At 45.8% G+C, this 20293-nt stretch overlaps 1 protein-coding gene across 6 annotated transcripts; it reads left to right on the top strand.

Annotated features, from left to right (window-relative positions):
* Positions 1 to 3284: 3284 nt before the first annotated feature.
* On the top strand, positions 3285 to 19238 carry LOC126022946 (histone-lysine N-methyltransferase PRDM9-like). 6 transcript variants are annotated; one of them, XM_049783960.1, is made up of 4 exons: positions 3285 to 3635; positions 16007 to 16090; positions 17687 to 18410; positions 18917 to 19238. In XM_049783960.1, the coding sequence occupies exons 1-4, from the start codon at positions 3536 to 3538 to the stop codon at positions 19203 to 19205; spliced, it is 1197 nt and encodes a 398-aa protein (XP_049639917.1). In that variant the 5' UTR covers positions 3285 to 3535; the 3' UTR covers positions 19206 to 19238. The 6 variants fall into 6 exon arrangements, with proteins under 6 accessions (XP_049639917.1, XP_049639916.1, XP_049639914.1 ...); XM_049783959.1 differs by having other exon boundaries at positions 17687 to 18499; positions 18668 to 19238; XM_049783957.1 differs by having other exon boundaries at positions 3287 to 3635; positions 17687 to 18916; positions 18995 to 19238.
* The last annotated feature ends 1055 nt before the right edge of the window (positions 19239 to 20293 follow it).

The following is a 20293-nucleotide window of genomic DNA, read 5'->3' as shown; positions in this document are numbered from 1 at the left end:
GCCACCACGCCGGCCCAAGTGAGATTCTTCTATGTTCTATTCCCTATGACTCATTTCACTCAGCATAATACTCTCCATCTCCTTCTATGTATCAACAAATGTCATGACTTCATTTATCCTAAAAGCTACATGGTATTCCAGTGCATAGATGTACCCAAAAGATTCTTTATCCACTCATCTGATCTTGGACAATTGTGTTGTTTCCAGATTGGGCTATTGTAAATAGTACCAAGTGTGATTTGTGAGTGCACAGCCAGAGTAAATATGAGGATAGCCTGGTGGGGACCCCAAAAGCATACAAAAATAATTAAATTGAAAAACAAAGTCATTGATGTTTCAGAGGAATAGGCTATAGTGGGATCTTCGTAAAAATTATTTTGCATTCAAGACCACATGTGGCAGTGAACGTGCAGGCTTTTCTCTTGTTGTGCACGCAGGAATGGACCCCATGGGATGCCTCGTGGACCCCATGGGATGCCTGGGCTTGAACCCAGGCAGGTCGACTGCCATGCATTAGCCCAGCCTTTGTCCTATGGCTCAGGCACTCTTGAGGCCTTTAACTGGCAAATACGTGCATTTTCTTTCCGTTCTGTGGGGGCATAACATGGCTTTTGCACAGGTGGAGGAGACTGGCCGCACACGGAGCGCTCACCACACTCCCACGGTGGGTGTGCCTCTGTGTCTCTGAAAAAGGTCCTCCCGTTTCCGCCTAGGAGTCGATCGAGTGCCAGGTAAAAGTCGCCCTTCAGGCCCGGAAGGGGCTGGTGCGTCGACGGAGCCTGGCCCTTTAAGACGCCGCCGGAAGTCGCTCGACGTCACGCCGGGCGCCAGGCGGGAGGGGGACGGCGGTTCCGGGGTCCCGGCGGCCGGGGGCCTCGAGGGGCGGTTTCCTCCGCGTCCGACCGTCCGTCCGTCCGTCGAGGGGCCCCTCGAGCGCCCCGGGGTCCCGGCGGGGGCGCTGCGGGCGCTCGGAGCGGCTCTCGCTCCACCCGGCGCTGGGGCCGCGGTCGGCCTCCGGGTCTTCGCGCTCACTCCCTGCGGCTCTGTCGTGGCGGCGCTGGCTCGGCCCGCGTTGGACCCCGCGCTCTCGAGCCCTGCCTTCTCCTGCCGCCCTCCTCCGCGGGGCGTCGGGGGTGGTTTGGAAGCGGGGTCGGGGGAGACCGCTGGGCTCCGCGGCTGCGGGCCTGTCCCGCCTGGAGAAGGCCGGTCTGCCCGGAGACCCCGCGCGCGGACTCGGGGGCCCGTCGGAGGGTCGTGCTGGGCCCTCGCTGCTCGGGCGGGGGCGGACCCGGCGGGAGGCGGATCTGGGGGGACCCAGCGAGACCCACGGGAGGCGGATCTGGGGGACCCAGCGAGACCCGCGGGAGGCGGCTCGCCTGCGCTCCTCGGGCGCTCCTGGCCGGGCCGACAGTTTCCCCGGACCTGGGCCCGGCGGCGGCGGCTCAGGCGTCGCCAGGCTGGAGGAGATGGGGTCTCGCCGTCGGACGCCCCGCGCCCAGGTACGGACGGACGGAGGGAGGGAGGGAGGGAGGGAGGGAGTGTGGCGCCGAGGACAGCCTGGCGGCTCACGGAGGTTTCAGGCAGGAATCCGGGGACGGGTGTGGCCGCTGCCACTCCTTCGGGGGCCCGGGTCTCCGCCGTTGGTTCTTTTTTTCCTTTTTTCCTTTTGTTCTTGTTTGCTTTGCTGTCTCGTGTTCATTTTGGGAGCTGTGCGAGTGTTGCTCACACCTTCCTTCGGACTCGGTGTTCTCGGGTCACCTAGCCCTGCCAGCCTGAGACTGCTTTGGAGGCCAGGTTGGATGCCAGGGTTGAGCTCCTGACCATAGAAACCTGGATGTTGGTGAAAGAGACCTTGATCCCAGGATTTCTGCCATAAAATAACATTCTTCCCTCACCTGGACAAAGGATCTTGGATTCATTTCTGAGTTACGGCATCACGACTGAAAGAAAATTCTTCTGGGCCGGAGAGAGAGCACAGCGGTAGGGCATTTGTCTTAGACACAGAAGGACGGTAGTTGAAATCCCAGCATCCCAAATGGTCCCCTGAGCCTGCCAGGAGCGATTTATGAGCAGAGAGCCTGGAGTAACCTCTGAGCATTGCCGGGTGTGACCCCCCAAAAAAAGAAAGAAAAAAGAAAATTCTTCGGGCTCTGCATTCTGGAATCATACCTCTGGGACTGGGACCCTGTGGGTTATCAGGGATTCAGCCTAGGACAGCTCCATCCGAGGCAAGCGCCCACTAAATTTGTCTGGATGGTCTGGCCCAGCACACGGTTCTTTAGTGATTTTCTGCTGCTCTTAGATGCCACACTGATTGGGCTCCTGGTGAAGAATTTTCTGCTTATTTGAAGGAACACAGCAAGGACCTTTCGTGCATGTGCATTTTCCTGTGGGTTTCATTTGGTTTTGGTTTTAGGTTCTTTGTGCTGTGCTGTGTCTGCTTTTTCTCTTTTGTCCTGAATTTTGTGCTACATTGGTGGTGCTCAGGCTTTTCCTTGACTCTACAGAGAGGGTTTGCGCCAGGCGACATACAGGACACCAGCTTGTACCTGGGATTGATCACATGTTGGTCCATGTTGGTCCTGGCACTGTTGCTCAAGGCCCGGGACATGCAGCTCAACATTTTTCTCCTTGACTATGCAGAGTCAGGCTTTGGCCTGGAGCCACATTTTTCCTCAGTAAACCAGGTGCATTTCCAAAGCCTCCTTGTCTGTTGTCCCATGGCTTGTGGTTCTAATTGGGAAACGGGCAAAGGTTCTTTCTGGAAGTCGTAGTTGCTGGGAGTTGGGTCATTTTCTTTTCTTGATTGGGGGGGGGGGGGGAATCATACCTGGTGGCACTCACGGCTTACTCCTGCCTTTGCACTCAGAAATTAATTCTGGCAGGCTCGAGGGCCCGTATGGGATGTCAGGAATTTAACTGGGGTTCATCTGGTGCTGACTGCGTTTAAGGCAAACGTCCTACCACCGTGCTTTCTCTCCAGCCCGAGTTGGGCCATTTGACCTGCACCAGGAGGGATTTGTTTGGGTGTGAACCATGAGTACCGATATCCCCAAACTCAGATTTGATTCACTCACTGGTCAATTTACCTTCTCGCTGCTTGTGTCCTGGGCAGAGATGGGCTCTGGTGGCAGGAGGGGCTAGTATGTGTTTAGCGTTTTGGACCACCTCCAGAGTTGCTGTTTCAGCTCTGTTTCGTTCTGTAGTCTTGGTTTCATCCACCAGTGCTCAGCGACTCTAATGTACCGATTGGCCCTGGGTGGTCTGTGTGCAAAGCAGCACCTCTAAGAACCTTCTTGAATACTTGGCTTATGTTGGTTGATAAGACTTTCTAGCAAGATGTTTGGGAACCGTCCCCTCTGGGTGCCCATGGAGAGAGGATGTGGAGGCTGGTGCTCACAAGGACACATTGGCGAGGCCCTGAGTCCCTCTAGGACCTAAGGGATCCTATCTCCCCCCTAGGGCCCTGGTTGAGCCTTGGACCTGACCTCCTCCTTTGTGTGTTTAGGGATTGGTGACCTTCCCTGATGTGGCCATGAGCTTCTCCCCAGAGGAGTGGACGTACCTGGATGTCTCTCAAAGGGAGCTCTACAGAGATGTGATGCTAGAGACGTATGAGCACCTGCAGGCTGTAGGTGAGAGCTACCCTGGCCCTGAGCCTCTCCTTTGGGTTACAACCTGGGGTGACTGGGAGGTGCCTGGATCTGCATGGATATGGGCTCAACAGAGGACATGATTCTGCTGAATTCAAGGTCAAGCTCTTCCCTATTGTTCTTTTTGTTTTAAAGTTTTTATTTATTTTGTTTTTGAGCCATATCCAGCAGCGCTCCGGGGTTACTCCTGGCTCTGCATTCAGAAATCGCTCCTGGCAGGCTCAGGGAACCACATGGGATTTTGACAATCGAAGCTGGTTCTGTCCCAGGTCGGGCAAATGCCCTGTGTCTGTGCTATCTCTAGCCCCGCTTCCCTACTGTTCTGACCCCAGCCTCCAATTTTATATTTGTAAATGTCTTTTCAGGGATAGCAATATACATTGTTTCATGGGTTTGCCATATCAGGACCAAACTGGACTTGATCCCCTGTTCTGCATATGCTCCCCTAAGCCTGACCTTTTTGAGCACAGATCCAGAAGTGATATGGCCAAAAATGATGTGAGTTCATGAACTGTGTGATCTTAGCCTCTGGACTCTGATTCAAGGATCATCCTGATGTGTTTTGGCATCACCTTGGTTGCAGTGATCATCCCTGGGTTGTCTTCTTTATGGTCACGTTCTCTCCTCTCAACTATTGTTTCAATCCTAATGACACTGCAAAATTTATAAGTGAGTTAATTTCTTTCATGGTCAAAGTTCCACTCAGTAGCAGATCCTGGGGTCTCTCCCAGTGCTTGCTGAGACATTATTTTGGGCTGGTATCAAATCTGATATTCCTGCATCCAGAGCATATTACCCAATACATTGCATCCATCCTTGGGTCATGGACAATTATGACTTTTTTGTTTGTTTTATATTTAGACAGGCAGTCCAGTGACTTATGCCCAGATATGCACCCAGAAATCCCTTCTGGTGGGGCTTGGTGCAAGCTATGGTTTGGGGGATTAAATTATTGTCAACTCTGATCATGTCATTTGCCCTAACTTCTGACTGAGGGATACATACCCAAAAGAGGATTTGCCTGGTCACATGGCAGCTCAATTTTGAGGGTAGTAAGAACCCTCCATATGGTTTTCCATAGGGGTTGGATCAGGCAGTATTTCCACCAGTAGCAGAGGAGTATTTCTTTCTGACCACATCCCTGCCAGCAGAGATTGCTCTCAATATTTTTGATGTGTGCTGTCTTCACTGGTGTAAAATGATATCTCATTGTTATCTTGATTTGGAATTCCCTAATAAGTGGTTGTAAAATAAAATCCATGAATTGTGAGATCACCCCTTTCTCCCTCCATATATTTCTAACTCCCATTGGAGAGGTCTTAGCAGAGTAGCGGCAAAGAAATAATCCAAGCTAGTCAGATGAGAGTAATGGCCACTCCCTCTTGGTCTGAGAGAACCAAAATCCAGAACTTCGTTTTCTTTTATTAAACCAATTCTCATTACACCAAAAGGGGGAAGGTTGAGAGTGATCCAGGAGTGCTTTATAGATCAGAAGAGAGATTTAAGGGAAAGAGGAAGATGGGAGAATGCCTTTGTTTTGGGTTAATAGCTAGGTGTCATGTTACAATCCCACCCTTTCTGTTTAGAACACAACAAAAATAGGAAAAACTATAAGTTTTCTTCTACTTTTCTCCCTCAGAGGCAGGAACCCTAGATCAGAAGTTATAAAAATGGGTATTTTGCAATAGGCACAGTAAAAGCTATAAAAGCATCAAAGATCAGATTGTACATACATATTTCATCTTTGTCTTATGCATTTCACCAAATTTTATTTCATAGACTTCTCTGAACATAAATATTAGAACCTTTCTGCAGATACACTTAATTTGAAAACTCTTAAACATTCTTACACCGAGCATAATACAAGTGTAGAACATTTGAGTTTCTTATAACATCTCTTAAATAAAATCACAAGAACATTTCTGCAGATATATATATATATATATATCTGCAGAAATATATATATATATATATAGTTTGAAAATAAGTTTGCTAAAAACATTCTTATAATGAGCACTGTAATAAGAGTATAGTATTAAAGTTCCTTTTCCATAGACTTCTTCAGGCAAAGACAGAATATTTTGCAGGCATAATTTGTGAATAAGTTGCTAAATAATATACACTAACATCAGAGCAATTAGGAAACATTCACTAGGATAGCTGAGAACTTTTAAAAATCTAACATTTTAGGGGCTGGAGAGATAGCATGGAGGTAAAGCGTTTGCCTTTCATGCAAGAGGTCATCGGTTCGAATCCCAGCATCCCATATGGTCCCCTGTGCCTGCCAGGAGCAATTTCTGAGCATGGAGCCAGGAAGTAACCCCTGAGCACTGCCGGGTGTGACCCCAAAAACCACCAAAAAAAAAAAAAAAAAAAAAAAAAAAAAATCTAACATTTTTAAATTTCTTTGGAACTATGCAAAACTAATACTAAACCCACTGAGGTTTGAATGCAAATTTTTCTATTTGCAGGGGCCCTAGAACACAACAGAATTAGAATCTTTACAGTAGAACACACAGTTTAGTCAGCAATATAATGACTGATGCAAATAGGGTCAATAGATTAACCCTATTAGTAAAGTTGTTTATAGGGCCCGGAGAGATAGCACAGCTGTTTGCTCTTGCAAACAGCCGATCCAGGACAAAGGTGGTTGGTTTTGAATCCCGGTGTCCCCATATGGTCCCCTGTGCCATGCCAGGAGCTATTTCTGAGCAGACAGCCAGGAGTAACCTCTGAGCACACACTGGGGTGTGGCCCAAAAACCAAAAAAAAAGAAAGTTGTTTATAAGAGGTTCTGAAGCAGTTTCTCCCCAAGTATGATCATTCTGCTGGGCTTGGATCCCTCCATCTTCTGTAGTAGGCTGGTGAGGTTTTCTCAGATACAAAGGCCTTCAGTTTCTGAGCTGGGATCTCCCCTGCTATTATTAATGTCTCCCTCAAATGGAGCTTTCTCTCTGGCTTCAGTGAGCCTCGATATGTTTGAGTGGGCCAAAGGCCCTTGGTAGAAGGAAGGTGGTAGTATCCTCAGTCTCTGGGATGTTGCATTAATCTTTACCTCTCTCCCTGTCATTGCTTTTTCTGGCCTCATGGACAGTATTTTAAATGGGATAGACTCTTGTATAAAGGAATGCAACTGTTTTGTGTATTGGCTTTGTACTGTTAACTTTGCTGTATTAGTTTATTGTTTTTAGAAGCTTTTGTTTAGGCTCTTTATGCTCTTCTATTTATATCATCTTTTCATGTGCAAGTATAGTTTCACTTCCTTTTCTATTTGGATTCTTTGATTTCCTTCTCTTGCCTGATTGCTTTTATTTGGATTTCTTATAGTGTGATGAATCAGAGTGGAAGCAAAGGACATCCTTGCCTAGTGCCTGACCCTAGTGGAAATGCTCTCATTTTCTTCACCATTAAGAATAATGTCGGGGGGGGGGGCCGGGCGGTGGCGCTAAAGGTAAGGTGCCTGACTTGCCTGCGCTAGCCTTGGACGGACCGCAGTTCGATCCCCCAGGTGTTCCCATATGGTCCCCCAAAGCCAGGAGCAACTCTCTGAGCACATAGCCAGGAGTAACCCCTGAGCATTACCTGGTGTGGCCCAAAAACCAAAAAAAAAAAAAAAGAATAATGTCGGGCCCGGAGAGATAGCACAGCTGGTGTTTGCCTTGCAAGCAAACCGATCCAGGACCAAAGGTGGTTGGTTCGAATCACGGTGTCCCCATATGGTCCCACCGTGCTGCCAGGAGCTATTTCTGAGCAGGACAGCCAGGAGTAACCCCTGAGCACCACCGGGTGTGGCCTCCCCCCCCCCAAAAAAAAAAAGAATAATGTCAAACTGAGGCATTTTTATAGGTAGCTATTACTGTCTCTCTTTTTTTTTCGTTTTTTGGGTCTCTCCCAGGCAGTGCTCAGGGGTTACTCCTGGCTCCATGCTCAGAAATTGCTCCTGGCAAGCACAGGGGACCATATGGGACACCGGGATCAGAAACCGATGACCTTCTGCATGAAAGGCAAACGTCTTACCTCCATGCTATCTCTCCGGCCCCGCTATTACTATCTTGAGGAAGGTCCTTCCACACCTATTTTGTTGAAGGTTTTCTTCATGAATGGTTGTTGGATTTTGTCCAATGCTTTCTCTGCAACGATACATATGATCAAAAGATTGTTATCCTTACTTTTACTGATGTGTATGATGTTGGTTTATTTGTGTATATTGATCCATTCGTGTATTCTTGAGATAAAACTCACTTGGACATGATTATAATCTTTTTGATATGTTGTTGGATTCAGTTTGCTAAGATTTTGTTAAGGATTTTTGCATCTATATTCATTATTGAAACTGGCCTGTAGTTTTCTTTCTTCATAGTATCTGTCAGCTTTGAGAATGAGTGTGATATTAGCTTCATAGAAGGAATTTGGAAGATTCCCATCTTTTCGATGTTTTGGATAGTTAATGGTAGTATTTCATCTTTGAATGATAAATTTCATCTGTAAGCCTGCCTGCTCCTGGTGGGAGTTTCTTAATTACTGTCTCAAATTCCTTACTTGTGATTGGCACTGTTTTAGACTTTTTACTTTGTCACTCAGTATTGGAAGATATTTTTCCAGAAATCTGTCCATTTCTTTCAGGTTCTCTAGCTTAAATAAATACAGCTGTTCATAATAAACTCTTAAGATATCTTGGATTTCTTGGGGTTCTGTTTTAATCTCTTCCCTTTCATTTCTTTTTTTTTAATATATTTTTTTATTTAAGTAATTAATTGTGGGTCAAGGTGAAATTACAATTCTCTCACAGTAATATTTGAGGCACATAGTGACAATGAGTTGAGTGAGGGCCATTCCCACACCACCATTGTTGTCCTCCCTCCACCCTTGTTCCCAGCATGCATCCCACATCTCCCCACCTTTTACCCCACGTAATGCTAGTGTAACTGTTCCCCCCCTTGTACAGCTTGTTGTAGATTGGGAATCGATTCTGTTGTGGTTGACTTTCGAATTTGTTATTCATGTCTGGTCAGTTTTTTATTTCCACCAAATGAACATTCGACTGTCTGGCCTTCTGGGGGAAGAAGGAAAAAAGAAAAGAGAAAAAAAAAAAAAAAAGGCAATCTAACAAAAGAAAAACTAGGAGGAGTCTGTCTAGGTGTTATAAATATCTATTTAGAAGAAGGAAGGGAAAAAGAAGAAAAAGGTAGTAAAACAAGACAAACCAGAAACAGAAATCTATAAGGGAGTATCAACAAGATTAAAAAAAGAATAAACACAGAATAAACCTAAAACCAAAACCATCAGTTACAGAGAAAGGGTCTTCTTCTTCTTTCTTCTTCTTCTCTTCTTCTTCTTCTTCTTCTTCTTTCTTCTTCTTCTTCTTCTTTCTTCTTCTTCTTCTTCTTCTTCTTCTTCTTCTTCTTCTTCTTCTCCTTCTCTTCTCCTTCTCTTCTCCTTCTCCTTCTCCTTCTCCTTCTCCTTCTCCTTCTCCTTCTCCTTCTCCTTTCCATCTCCTTCTCCTTCTCCTTCTCCCTTCTCCTTCTCCTTCTCCTTCTCCTTCTCCTTCTCCCTTCTCCTTCTCCTTCTCCTCTCCTTCTCCTTCTCCTTCTCCTCTCTCCTCCTCTCCTCCTTCTTCTTCCTTTCTCCTCTCTTCTTTTTTCTTTCTCTCCTCTTCCTCTTTCTATTCTGCCCTTTCTCTTCTTCCTCCTCTTCTTTCTCTTCTTCCTCTTCCTGCTCTTTCTCTTCTTTTCCCTCCTCTTCTTCTTCTTCCTCTTCCTCTTTTTCTTTCTCTTCCTTTTATTTTTCCTCTTCCTCTTTTTCTTCCTCCTCTTCTTCCACATAAGCACAATAAATATAGGGAAAATTACAATGGAAATTCCCTTGTCCTAAGAGATAGTGTTTCTCCACTCTTGAAGCATACTGCCATGGGAATAACTACCAGGTTCATGCTCACTCATCTGCACACCCCAGAGTCTTTTTATGGTCCCAGAAAACTTTCCAATCAGATGTGGGTGATGATATCCTCTTCTGTACCTGGAGATCTTGTTATTTGTGTTGGTCATAGGTTGAAGGCTAGGAGAGAGTTTTTCATTATGGTTCTAGGAGTTCTGTTTCATCACTGTTGTTGTAATCAGTCTTCTGTAATTAGTGGTCTTGGTTTTTGTTCAGAACCTAGGACAGAGCCTAGGGTATAGTCTTTCAGCATAGTTCCAGAAGTTCTGCTCAGTTGCAGTTGTCAAAGTTAGACCTCTGGAATTAGGGATTTTGGTTTTTGTATAAATCCTAGGCCAAGGCGTAGGCTAGGAACTTCCTCATTGGTCCCTTAATAGGTTCTGTCCAGCAGATATTTATCAAAGTCAGTCTTCTGTAGATAGCGATTTTTGGTATTTGCTTTGGGCAGAGATGGCATGTCTCCTGGTTGCATCATACCGTTAGGTACTGAGATGGGGCAATCCTCTCTTAGCTCAAGTTGTTGCCGTTTCCTCATGTCAGGATGTCATGTTAAAACTGGTGCAAGTTGGTGTCAGGACAGCATTCAGAGTTTATCCCAGAGGAGTTTGGTTCCTGGTGCTGTTGCTGGGGACCTGTGTCGGTTCCATGTCCTGGACAAAGAGAGGGGCGTGGATTGGGCGTGGCCAGTTGCAAGGCTGGAGCCAGCTTTTGGGGGCAGCGGGAAGCAAAGTGGCCGCAGTGAAAGCCAGGTTTTGCCTTGGGACTGGCCATGAAAGGCAACTAGGGCTTGGGTAACTTTATGCATGAACTGGTTGGCCTCTCTGCAGAGATTAATCATGTCATGGAGAGTTTTGGCTTTCGAATTACCCTTAAGGATGGCTCTACAGGTGTCATTAGCATTTTCAAAGGCAAGTTGTTTGATGAGGGCGCTATCTGCCATAGAGGCAGCGTTGCCAAGGGCGCGCAGAGCCGCCTCTGTGAGACAAAAGAGCTGAAAGATTCATCGGGTCCCAGAGTGATTTTTGAGAGGGGAGCTGCTGGAGCGCCGGCTCTGGGGAGCGACTTCCAGGCACGGAGGGCAGCAATAGCCGTGTTGGCAAGCTGGGACCTGGAAAGCGTATGCTGTGCCTTTAAGGTATGATAAGGGACGAGGCCGGCTATGCGAGCATAGAGATCAGAATCCCTGCCCGAAAAGGCTTTGCAGCGGGAGAGAAAGTCAGCTTCCCAGGAGACAAAGAATTCTGCCTTAAGTGCAGTGCGAACAATATTGCGCCATTCAGTGGGGGAGACAGCGCCGCCCCCCCCCCCCAATAGATTCTAAGCAGGAGAGCGTGTAAGGGGCTTGGGGGCCATAGGAGGTCACGGCTTGAAACAGCTCTTTGAGGCTTTTACGATCAAGGGCCTTGTACTGCCCGCAATTGCTGGCTAACACGGGATCTCCTGTTAACAGGGACACCCGGTGCATCGGAATCATCGATTCCTCGTCCTCGGAGTCCACAGGGTCCTGACCCCCATCAGGACTATCAGGGGAGGGAGCAGGATCCTGGCCACCCTCACCATGATCCGCCCGCCCTCCCTAGCAGCACGGGGCCTGAGCGCGAGTCCGGGGGTCTGGTGGGTGTGCGAATAAGGGCAGATGGGGCAGGCGCAGGCTCATCGAAAAAGGGAAACAAGTATCTGGGAGAGGAATGACCAGCCCGAAGTTGGACGATCTGGTGTTCAAGGTGAAGGATCTCCCAAAGATCACGAATTTGGTGTTGAAAGGGCCCGAGGGGGCGGGGATAGAGGAAGCTGAGAGAGGAGCAGGCAGGATGTAGGGAGGGGGCACCTGAGTAAGGGGAAGGTCCCTATGGTGGGAATCGGCACCTTCCCTATCCAGGTTTGCGACATCAGCGGGGTCCAAGGTGTTATCCTTGGGGGGGGGGGCAGAGGCCACTGCACTCAGAGGGGGGTAGAGGGTGGTAACAAAGGAATGAGCATCTCAACCAGAGAAGGAGAGGAGGGTGGTGATGTCTGAGTAGCAGAGTCAGTGAGAGGAGGAGGATCAGGCAGAGGCAAGGCGGGGTCTGCAAGATCAGCAAAGGAAAGGAACTGGCTCGGGAGTAAGAGTGGGAGGCAGACTCTAAATGTTGCTGTGCATATTGAAGGATCTGACTGGAGAACGGGCAATGGGGGGCAGCAACTATAATATTTTAAAGAAGTTGCCAGTACTGCAACATCATATCTTTAGCGGAGTGGTCACCATGGTGCTCAAAATATTCGGAGAGCTCGCGCCAATTTGGTCCCAAGTGGAAGGCACTATTTTAGGACAAGTAATAACAAACCAAGGGCAGACCTTGTGGACAAAAAGTAAGAACTGCAACAAATCTTTCTTTCTAACGTCAATATTACAACTCTTAAGTTGTTTCTGGATATCAGAAATAAATCGGGCTTCTACACTTACTGAGTACCCCATCCTGTTCAGGTCAAGAATGGGACGGTGGCTATGCCTCAGCTAAGATTTGACTACCCAGCCCTGCACCACCCTGATGGGGTTTTTACCTGGTGTCTGACGGCCCTGCACCACCCTGATGGGGTTTTTACCTGGTGTCTGACGGGGCGGGCTCCGGATTTGTCGCTCGTTGCCGTCTGATCGGTGGTCGGTAACCTTAAGAACCTACGTTGGGCGCCAGTCTGCGGCTTTCTGGGGACCCCGGCCAGCAGGGTAAAGGGGATGAATGCCGCAACTTATTTGTGGATTCACCGAGGCCGACCCGATCCGAAATATCTGTGGAAAAATCTGTAGAGGTTAGAAAGAATGGCCTAAGTCTTGTTGCTGATCACAGGCAAATTTATTAAGCGGGCAAGCGCTTATATATTTTTTACACTAAGGGAGGCATGTCTCAAAAACTATTGGTCATTTTGAACCATCTCTTATCCAATTATATTACAAGCATAGGCACATAACCAAGAATGGATAAAGGTACTTAGCATTAAACCTATGGGGCATACAAGCATTGGTCAATTCAAACAAGCTTTTCACCAATTATATGCTTACTACAGGTATTTTGCCAAAAAGGGAAAAAGGATAGAGTGTGCCTTGTTAAGCACAGCCCATAGGAGGTGGGGAAGGGTAAAGGGGAAGGCATAACTCAATGGCTGATCCTAGCAATCTTTAACTTTGACCAGAATCAGAGACATATAAGGAAATACTATCAACACCTTGTTCCTGGCCTCATGGCCCTGTGGTTAGCACAAGGGGCTATCTTTTGTTGCAAGATTTCCTATTTGCGGGCCGGGCGGTGGCGCTGGAGGTAAGGTGCCTGCCTTACCTGCGCTAGCCTAGGAGACGGACCACGGTTCGATCCCCCGGCGTCCCATATGGTCCCCCAAGCCAGGAGCGACTTCTGAGCGCATAGCCAGGAGTAACCCCTGAGCGTCACCGGGTGTGGCCCAAAAACCAAAAAAAAAAAAAAAAAAAAAGATTTCCTATTTGCTCATGGGCTAAGAACCTGCCAACGGTCACGTATACAGCTCAGTGGAACTTTCCACAGAGACAGAGGCTAAGGTTGATGGCATCCATTTTGTGCAGGCTAGAGCAGTCTCCCACACATACCCCACCATCACCCCCCGGGCTGCTAGAGTAGGTGGACCCCTCTTTGTCTGGCTTACTATTAGTGATCACATATCTGTTTGGTCCTGGAACCCTTGTTTTCCCTTCTATTTAAGAGGCAGAGCTAGAAAAATCGAGGTATGTGGCTTTGTTTGAAGGCAAGAAAAGCAATAGAATTGGGAACAAAATAAGAGGAAAAAAAATCAAAAGTCAAATACGCTGAAAATGGGCTGAGTCTCTCTAGAGGCTTCCAACCTCAGTTTGAGAGAGGATGTGAAAAAGGTAATTGAAATACCACAACAATACAGAAAAAATTATCGAATTAAATAACCGGTGAGCGGGGCCGAAGAGATAGCATGGAGATAAGGCGTTTGCCTTTCATGCAGAAGGTCATCAGTTCGAATCCCGGCATCCCATATGGTCCCCCGTGCCTGCCAGGAGCAATTTCTGAGCCTGGAGCCAGGAGTATTCCCTGAGCACTGCCGGGTGTGACTGAAAAACCACAAATAAATAAAATAAATAAATAAATAAATAAATATTAAAAAAAATAACTGGTGAGCACTACAGCAATAAAGATAGGCACCACACAATAGTCTCGGTTCTGAAATCAACTCATGCTTGAGTGCAAAAAGAAAGAGAAAGACAAGACAAAATAAAATAAAATAAAATAATATTGGAGACATCAACCGTAATCTCCACACCAAAATAAAGACGTCAAAAAAATCGATCAATCGATATATAAACATGTGGAAAAAATGATTGTTTTGTGCTTTTTTTTTTTTTCTCCTTTTCTTTATCCCCCTACACAGGCACAGTAACTATTGGGGTTATTGTAGAGGGAATTCCCTTGACCTAGGAGACACAGGGTTTCTCCACCCCTGAAGTATACTGTCATGGGATTAACTCTAGACTCCTTGCATGATTACTTACTCTCCCCTTGCTGCTTTCATGGTGTATGGAAGACTTCTGCTTTGTCTTGGATGGTAAAATTAGACCTCTTTTTCTAGAGAGCTTGGTGGCTATGCAGCTCAGGGAATGGAGTTTATGATGAAGTCTTTCTTTGTGGTTCTAGCAGTTATGTTTCTTCAGTGTCGTTTTAATCCATCTTCTGTAGTTGGTGTTCTTGGTCGTTATGTTGCTCCTAGATGTCTTGATGCTTTTCTATTGGAGTCTATTTTGTTGCCACTTTTTTGCCTCTGATTTGTATAGCAACCTCTTGCCAGAGAGTTGAAATTTCTCTGTTGTTATCTCCCTCACTGTTTGTTCTTCTTTCACTTTTTCCTCCCACTGGTATTCTTATCATTCAGAGATCATTTCTTTTGTCTTTGTTCAATAAGTACCTTACATTTTCTTTCAGTGATTTGTCTGTCTTTTTTTTTTTTCTTTATCAAAGTTGGCTTGCATTTTGTATCCAACTTTTTTTTTTTTTTTTTTGGTTTTTGGGCCACACCCTGCGTTGCTCAGGGGTTACTCCTGGCTGTCTGCTCAGAAATAGCTCCTGGCAGGCACGGGGGACCATATGGGACACCAGGATTCAAACCAACCACCTTTGGTGCTGGATCTACTGCTTGCAAGGCAAACGCCACTGTGCTATCTCTCCGGGCCCTTGTATCCAACTTTTTACAATTCTCCAGCTGTGTATATCTGGTATTGTGGCTTGCTAACATGTTTTTTATTTCCTTCAGTTTCTTTGTATGGAATCTGTCATATTCTGAAAGAGTTCTTTGAATTGGTTGAATTGTTCATCTATAGATGTCTTATGTTTGCCACCTAGTGACTTGATTTCTGTTGCTGAAACATTAAGTGTTGATTTTAGGTCCTCATCTATAAGGTCAGATGTTATGGTGGATTTGGAAATTTGTCAGGATTTCTCCAAATCCCAACTGCAGTGGTCTCAGATAGCCCATTTGGTGGGTTGGAATGCTGCAGTTTCAGGTGTTTAAGAAAGTGATCTGTTGAACGGATTGTATAAAAAGTGGCTAGAGGTACATCTGCTTTAGAGGTTATTTTCCTAAACAACAAGGTTATATGAGTATGATAAAGAAATATTGCAAACTAATTCATTAGTTTGTTCAACTGGGTTTTGAGGTGTGTATATATATATATATATATATGTATATATATATATATATATTTTTTTTTTTGTGGTTTTTGGGTCACACCCGGCAGTGCTCAGGGGTTATTCCTGGCTCCAGGCTCAGAAATTGCTCCTGGCAGGCACGGGGGACCATATGGGACTCCTGTTTTGAACCGATGACCTCCTGCATGAAAGGCAAATGCCTTACCTCTATGCTATCTCTCTGGCCCCGAGGTATATATTTTCTAGGAAAAAGAAGTTCAGTCAGCCTGGAAATATATGATATAAATTGATGTGTCCTTATGCAAATATACTATTATCCTTGTAATTTTGGAAAAGGAGGGTTGATGGGAGGGACGGGAAGGTCCCTGTCTCCATTTAGACACAGACTAGAAATCCTGAAATGGCATATGATGGTAGGGAGATCAGGACTAGCAACCTCCAGCCTCCTCTTTTTAAGACACATTTAGGCTTTGGTGGTTCTTGGTTTTGCTCCTGGCTTTTCACTCATTGCTCACTTCCTGAGGGACTTAGAGAAGTACTGGGGGCTCCACTGTATTATCCATCCCCCTCAATTAGATTCTTTTATTTTAATCTAGTCTCATCTCTGTGATAACCAACATGCATATGGAGAGCGATGATTCTGTTCTTCATTTGTTCGACGATTTGGCCATTTTCATTAGTGATCCAAACTCATGCATAGACTGCTGTCTCCTTCATTGTGTCTAACCCAAGATTGTTCTCCTGCAGCAGGATATTTTGGGGTAACGCCTGTGCTAATCTCCTGGTTAGAAGGAGGAGTCCTGAGAAGGCTGCCACGAAGCCTGTTTGTCGGTGAGTGTGTAAAGAACCTGTTGGGCTCAGGGTTTGGTTTGGATATGGATTGTCATGGACCTATGTGAGATGGAGGCCCTGGGCTTGGGATCTGGGACTCCCAGAACATTGGTACATGACTTCTCTTGCTCTCTTTCAATTCCCTTGATGCTGAGTTCCAGAATAGTCTGCAGCTTTGCTGTCTTGCCTTTGCTCTTTCTGGTTCCATGTCTGTGGATGTTTAGATCAGATCCTGTGATTTCTTCACTCCCTATTTGTGCTCTTAATGTGGTTGCACAGTCCCATGTTGGGGTGCCCTTCTCAGGCCCCTCTGTCATTTTCCTTTACTCTGACCTTTGCCCTTAGATCATTATGGGGTTTTTGATATCCCCAAGGAAGTGATTTTCTTTCCTTATTTTGAGGTTCCCTCAGTGATAATAGTTGGGGTTAATCCTGGCCCCATACTTCAGGAATTACTCCTGGTGGACTTGGGGGTAATGGGAATTGAACTTGGGTCAGCCTTGAGGCAAACACCCTTCTGCTGTTCTTTCTGGCCCACTCAGAAATATATTTTTGTATTTTAAACCATTTATGAGCAAGCCCAGCACAAAACTAATGTAGACTTTGCCAATCTCTTCAATATGGTGCACCCAACCTATCTTGCCTTTTCATGTCAGCTTATTTAGTACCTAAAAACAAAATGATTTGCTCTACCTATGTTGCTGCTTTAACCAGGTTTCATTCAACTAATTTTTTTATTTTCTAACCTACTACCCTCAACTAATTCTTTTCTTAATAATCTTTTATTTAAGCACCAAGTTTATAGAAATGTTCAGGGTTGAGTTTTAGTCATAAATTGTACACTGCCCTTCACCAGTGCAACTTTCCTGGCATCATGGTCCCCCATGTCCCTCCCCCTCAAAATCCCACGTCTGTCTAAGATTGGCATTCTGTTTCTCTCTCACACAATCATTGTTATGCTGGTAGTGCTCTTACTGCTCTGTGCTCACTGCTCCTGTGGCAAGCTTCATATCATGGACTTGTCCTCCCGGCTCTCTGTCTAGCTTGTCTATTATCTCTTCATATTATTACCTAAGCAGAAAGGTCACTAAACATAATAATAACTCAAAAGTTCCAGCTTAGAGGTAGAAACAATTAAAGCAATTGCAGTCGATCCTTGGCATCCTATATGGTCTTCCCCAGCCAGCCAGAATACTTGCTGAGTGAAAACACAGAGTATTCCGATTACTCTGAGGTATGGCACAAAAACAAAGAAAAGTTTCTGGATATGTACTTTCTGAATTTTGCAAGATTTAGTGAATGCAACTGGAATGACAAAGCACAATTTAAGGCCAGAAATATAGTACAGCATTCCATACAGTTTTTCAAGCCATTCAGGAGTGATCCCAGAGCAGAGACAGGAGTAAGGTACTCCAGGTATGGCTACAAAATCCAACCAAACAGAAAAAGCCTCCAGACTATTTAGGAGTATGAAGATTTTATCTTGCTTTATCAACAAAATAAGGAAAGCTAGGAGAACAAACTTTAGTAGGAGATAGAACTATGGTTCAGACAGCCTTGTCAACATCTGCTCTGACCAAAACATTTCTCTTTCAGCAGAACTCAAGCCAGAAATCCATCCTTGTCCCTTCTGTTCTCTCACTTTCTCCAGTCAGAATTTCCTCAATCGTCACATGAAACAAAGTCATCCCTCTTGGATCTTCCTGGGAACATCTGATAGAAAATATCCTCAATCAAAGAATTCTTATCCACATGATCAAAACCAATGGTGGCAATATTCTGATCCATATAATGGCAAATCAAAGAATGACATACTTGAAAGTCAAAAGCACAAAAAAAGATCCATACATTTGGCTAATAGGGTGAGACATAAAAGAATTTCAACAGCCTTTTCTAAACTATTTAGCAGTCAAATAGATAGCTCTAGTAAACAGATGACAATGGAGAAAGACATTAACACAGACTTGAAAGAAAATCCAAAGGGCACAGTTGGAGTAGTTCCAGGGATAGACTTGCCAATAATTTTAAGAGACAAGTATGTAAGGCCTGGGCAAGACTTCAGTGATGGATCAAATTTCATCACACATCAAATAACTCACACAGGGGAGAAATCTCATGTTTGCAGGGAGTGTGGGCAAGGCTTCAGTGTGAGGTCAAATCTCATCACACACCAGAGGACACACACAGGGGAAAAGCCCCATGTTTGTAAGGAGTGTGGGCGTGGCTTCAGTGACAGGTCAGGTCTTATAAGACACCAGAGGACACACACAGGGATGAAGCCCTATGTCTGCGAGGAGTGCAAGCGTGGCTTCTGTCAGAGGTCCCATCTTATTGCACACCAGAGGACACACACAGGGGAGAAGCCCCATGTTTGCAAGGAGTGTGGACGAGGCTTTGGTCGGAAATCAGGTCTCCTCACACACCAGAGGATACACACAGGGGAGAAGCCCCATGTTTGCAAGGAATGTGGACGAGGCTTTGGTCGGAGGTCACATCTTATCGAACACCAGAGGACACATACAGGGCAGAAGCCCCATGTTTGCAAGGAATGTGGGCGAGGCTTTGGTCGGAGATCAGGTCTCCTCACACACCAGAGGACACACACAGGGGAGAAGCCCCATGTTTGCAAGGAGTGTGGACGAGGCTTCACTCAGAGCTCCGGTCTCCACACACACCAGAGGATACACACAGGGGAGAAGCCCCATGTTTGCAGAGAGTGTGGGCGTGGCTTCAGTGACAAGTCAGGTCTCATCGGACACCGGAGGACACACACACAGGGATGAAGTCCTATATCTGCGAGGAGTACAGGCGTGGCTTCTGTCTGAGGTCCCATCTTATTACACACCAGAGGACACGGGAGAAGCCCCATGTTTGCAAGGAGTGTGGGCATGGCTTTGGTCTGAGGTCACATCTTATTGCACACCAGAGGACACACATGGGAGAAGCCCCATGTTTGCAGAGAGTCTGGGATGGCTTCAGTGAGAGGTCAACTCATCTCACACCAGAGGACACAGGGAAGAAGCCCCATGTTTGCAAGGAGTGTGGGTGTGGCTTTGGTCGGATATCACATCTCATCACACACTATATGGACATATGGGAGAAGCTCTGTTTATAGAGAATGTGAGCAAGTCATTCAGAGATCATATCATACACCAGAGGTTATGGCAGAAGCCCTGTTTGCAGGTTGTGTAATCAAGGCTTCAATGGTTAGTCAAGTTTCATAACACCAGGCAACACAAGGCAAGAAGCCCCATATTTAAAGGGAATGTGGGCAAGGCCTTACTCAGATGAAGTTTGAACACACACGAGAGGATACATACAGGGGAGAAGCCCTATGTTTGCAGAGAGTAGAAGAGGCTTCAAATCCTGATCATCACATACCACAGGATACAACAGGAGAAGCACTATTTGCAGCCAGTGGACGAGACTTTGGTCAGAGGAGAAGTCTCATCACACTACAGGACACATGGGAGAAACCCCATGCTTGCTTGCGTAGAGTATACATGAGGCTTCTTCATCTCTTCTGATGGCTGCATAATATCCCATTGTGTATATGTACCACAGTTTCTTTAGCCATTCATCTTTTGATACAGTAGTGTTTTAAGGTTATTAGATCCTTGGTTTTTACTTCTGCGCTTAATTTTGGGGGGGGGGTCACACCCGGCAGTGCTCAGGGCTTCCTCCTGGGCTCTGTGCCCAGAAATCGCTCCTGGCAGGCTCGGGGGACCATATGGGATGCTGGGATTCGAACCACCGTTCTTGTGCATGAAAGGCAAACACCCAACCTTCATGCTATCTCTCCAGACCCTGCACTTAATTTTTTTAAGTAACATAGTTATGAAACATTTTTTCTATTGTTTCTATGAAGGGCTTTCAGACTACCAGAAACTATGATCAAATGTTATTAAATATTTGTGGTCCATCATGTAAATACTGATCATTCCCTATCATTTAGCACTTGCTGCTTTTGTCTTAATGCTGGCGTTAAGATCTTAAGCCCTTCCAATAGTGCAGGCTTTGAAAACTACTTTTATTAAATTATTAATGAAATTAGATATTTTATAATCTGTATTTAAACAAAATTACATCCTTGCATCATTTTTTAAATTAATCTCTAGTAAAAATTGCTTTAAGCTACTAGATTGCTTTGCCACCATTAGCCATATGTTTAATTTACTTTCACATTAAAATTTGGTGTATTAA

Source organism: Suncus etruscus, chromosome 11 (assembly GCF_024139225.1).
Source record: "Suncus etruscus isolate mSunEtr1 chromosome 11, mSunEtr1.pri.cur, whole genome shotgun sequence".
NCBI lineage: Eukaryota > Metazoa > Chordata > Mammalia > Eulipotyphla > Soricidae > Suncus > Suncus etruscus.
The sequence above is the reverse complement of the archived record's forward strand: the minus strand, read 5'-3'. Positions and strand labels throughout refer to the sequence as shown.

Bases quoted from the DNA above. Each gene is read 5' to 3' on its own strand.
- LOC126022946 (XM_049783957.1), top strand. From the start codon at position 3,536: ATGAGCTTCTCCCCAGAGGAGTGGACGTACCTGGATGTCTCTCAAAGG. The intron at 3,636-16,006 runs GTGAGAGCTACC...GTTCTCCTGCAG, and splicing joins TGAGCACCTGCAGGCTGTAG to CAGGATATTTTGGGGTAACG. The intron at 16,091-17,686 runs GTGAGTGTGTAA...TTTCTCTTTCAG, and splicing joins GCCACGAAGCCTGTTTGTCG to CAGAACTCAAGCCAGAAATC.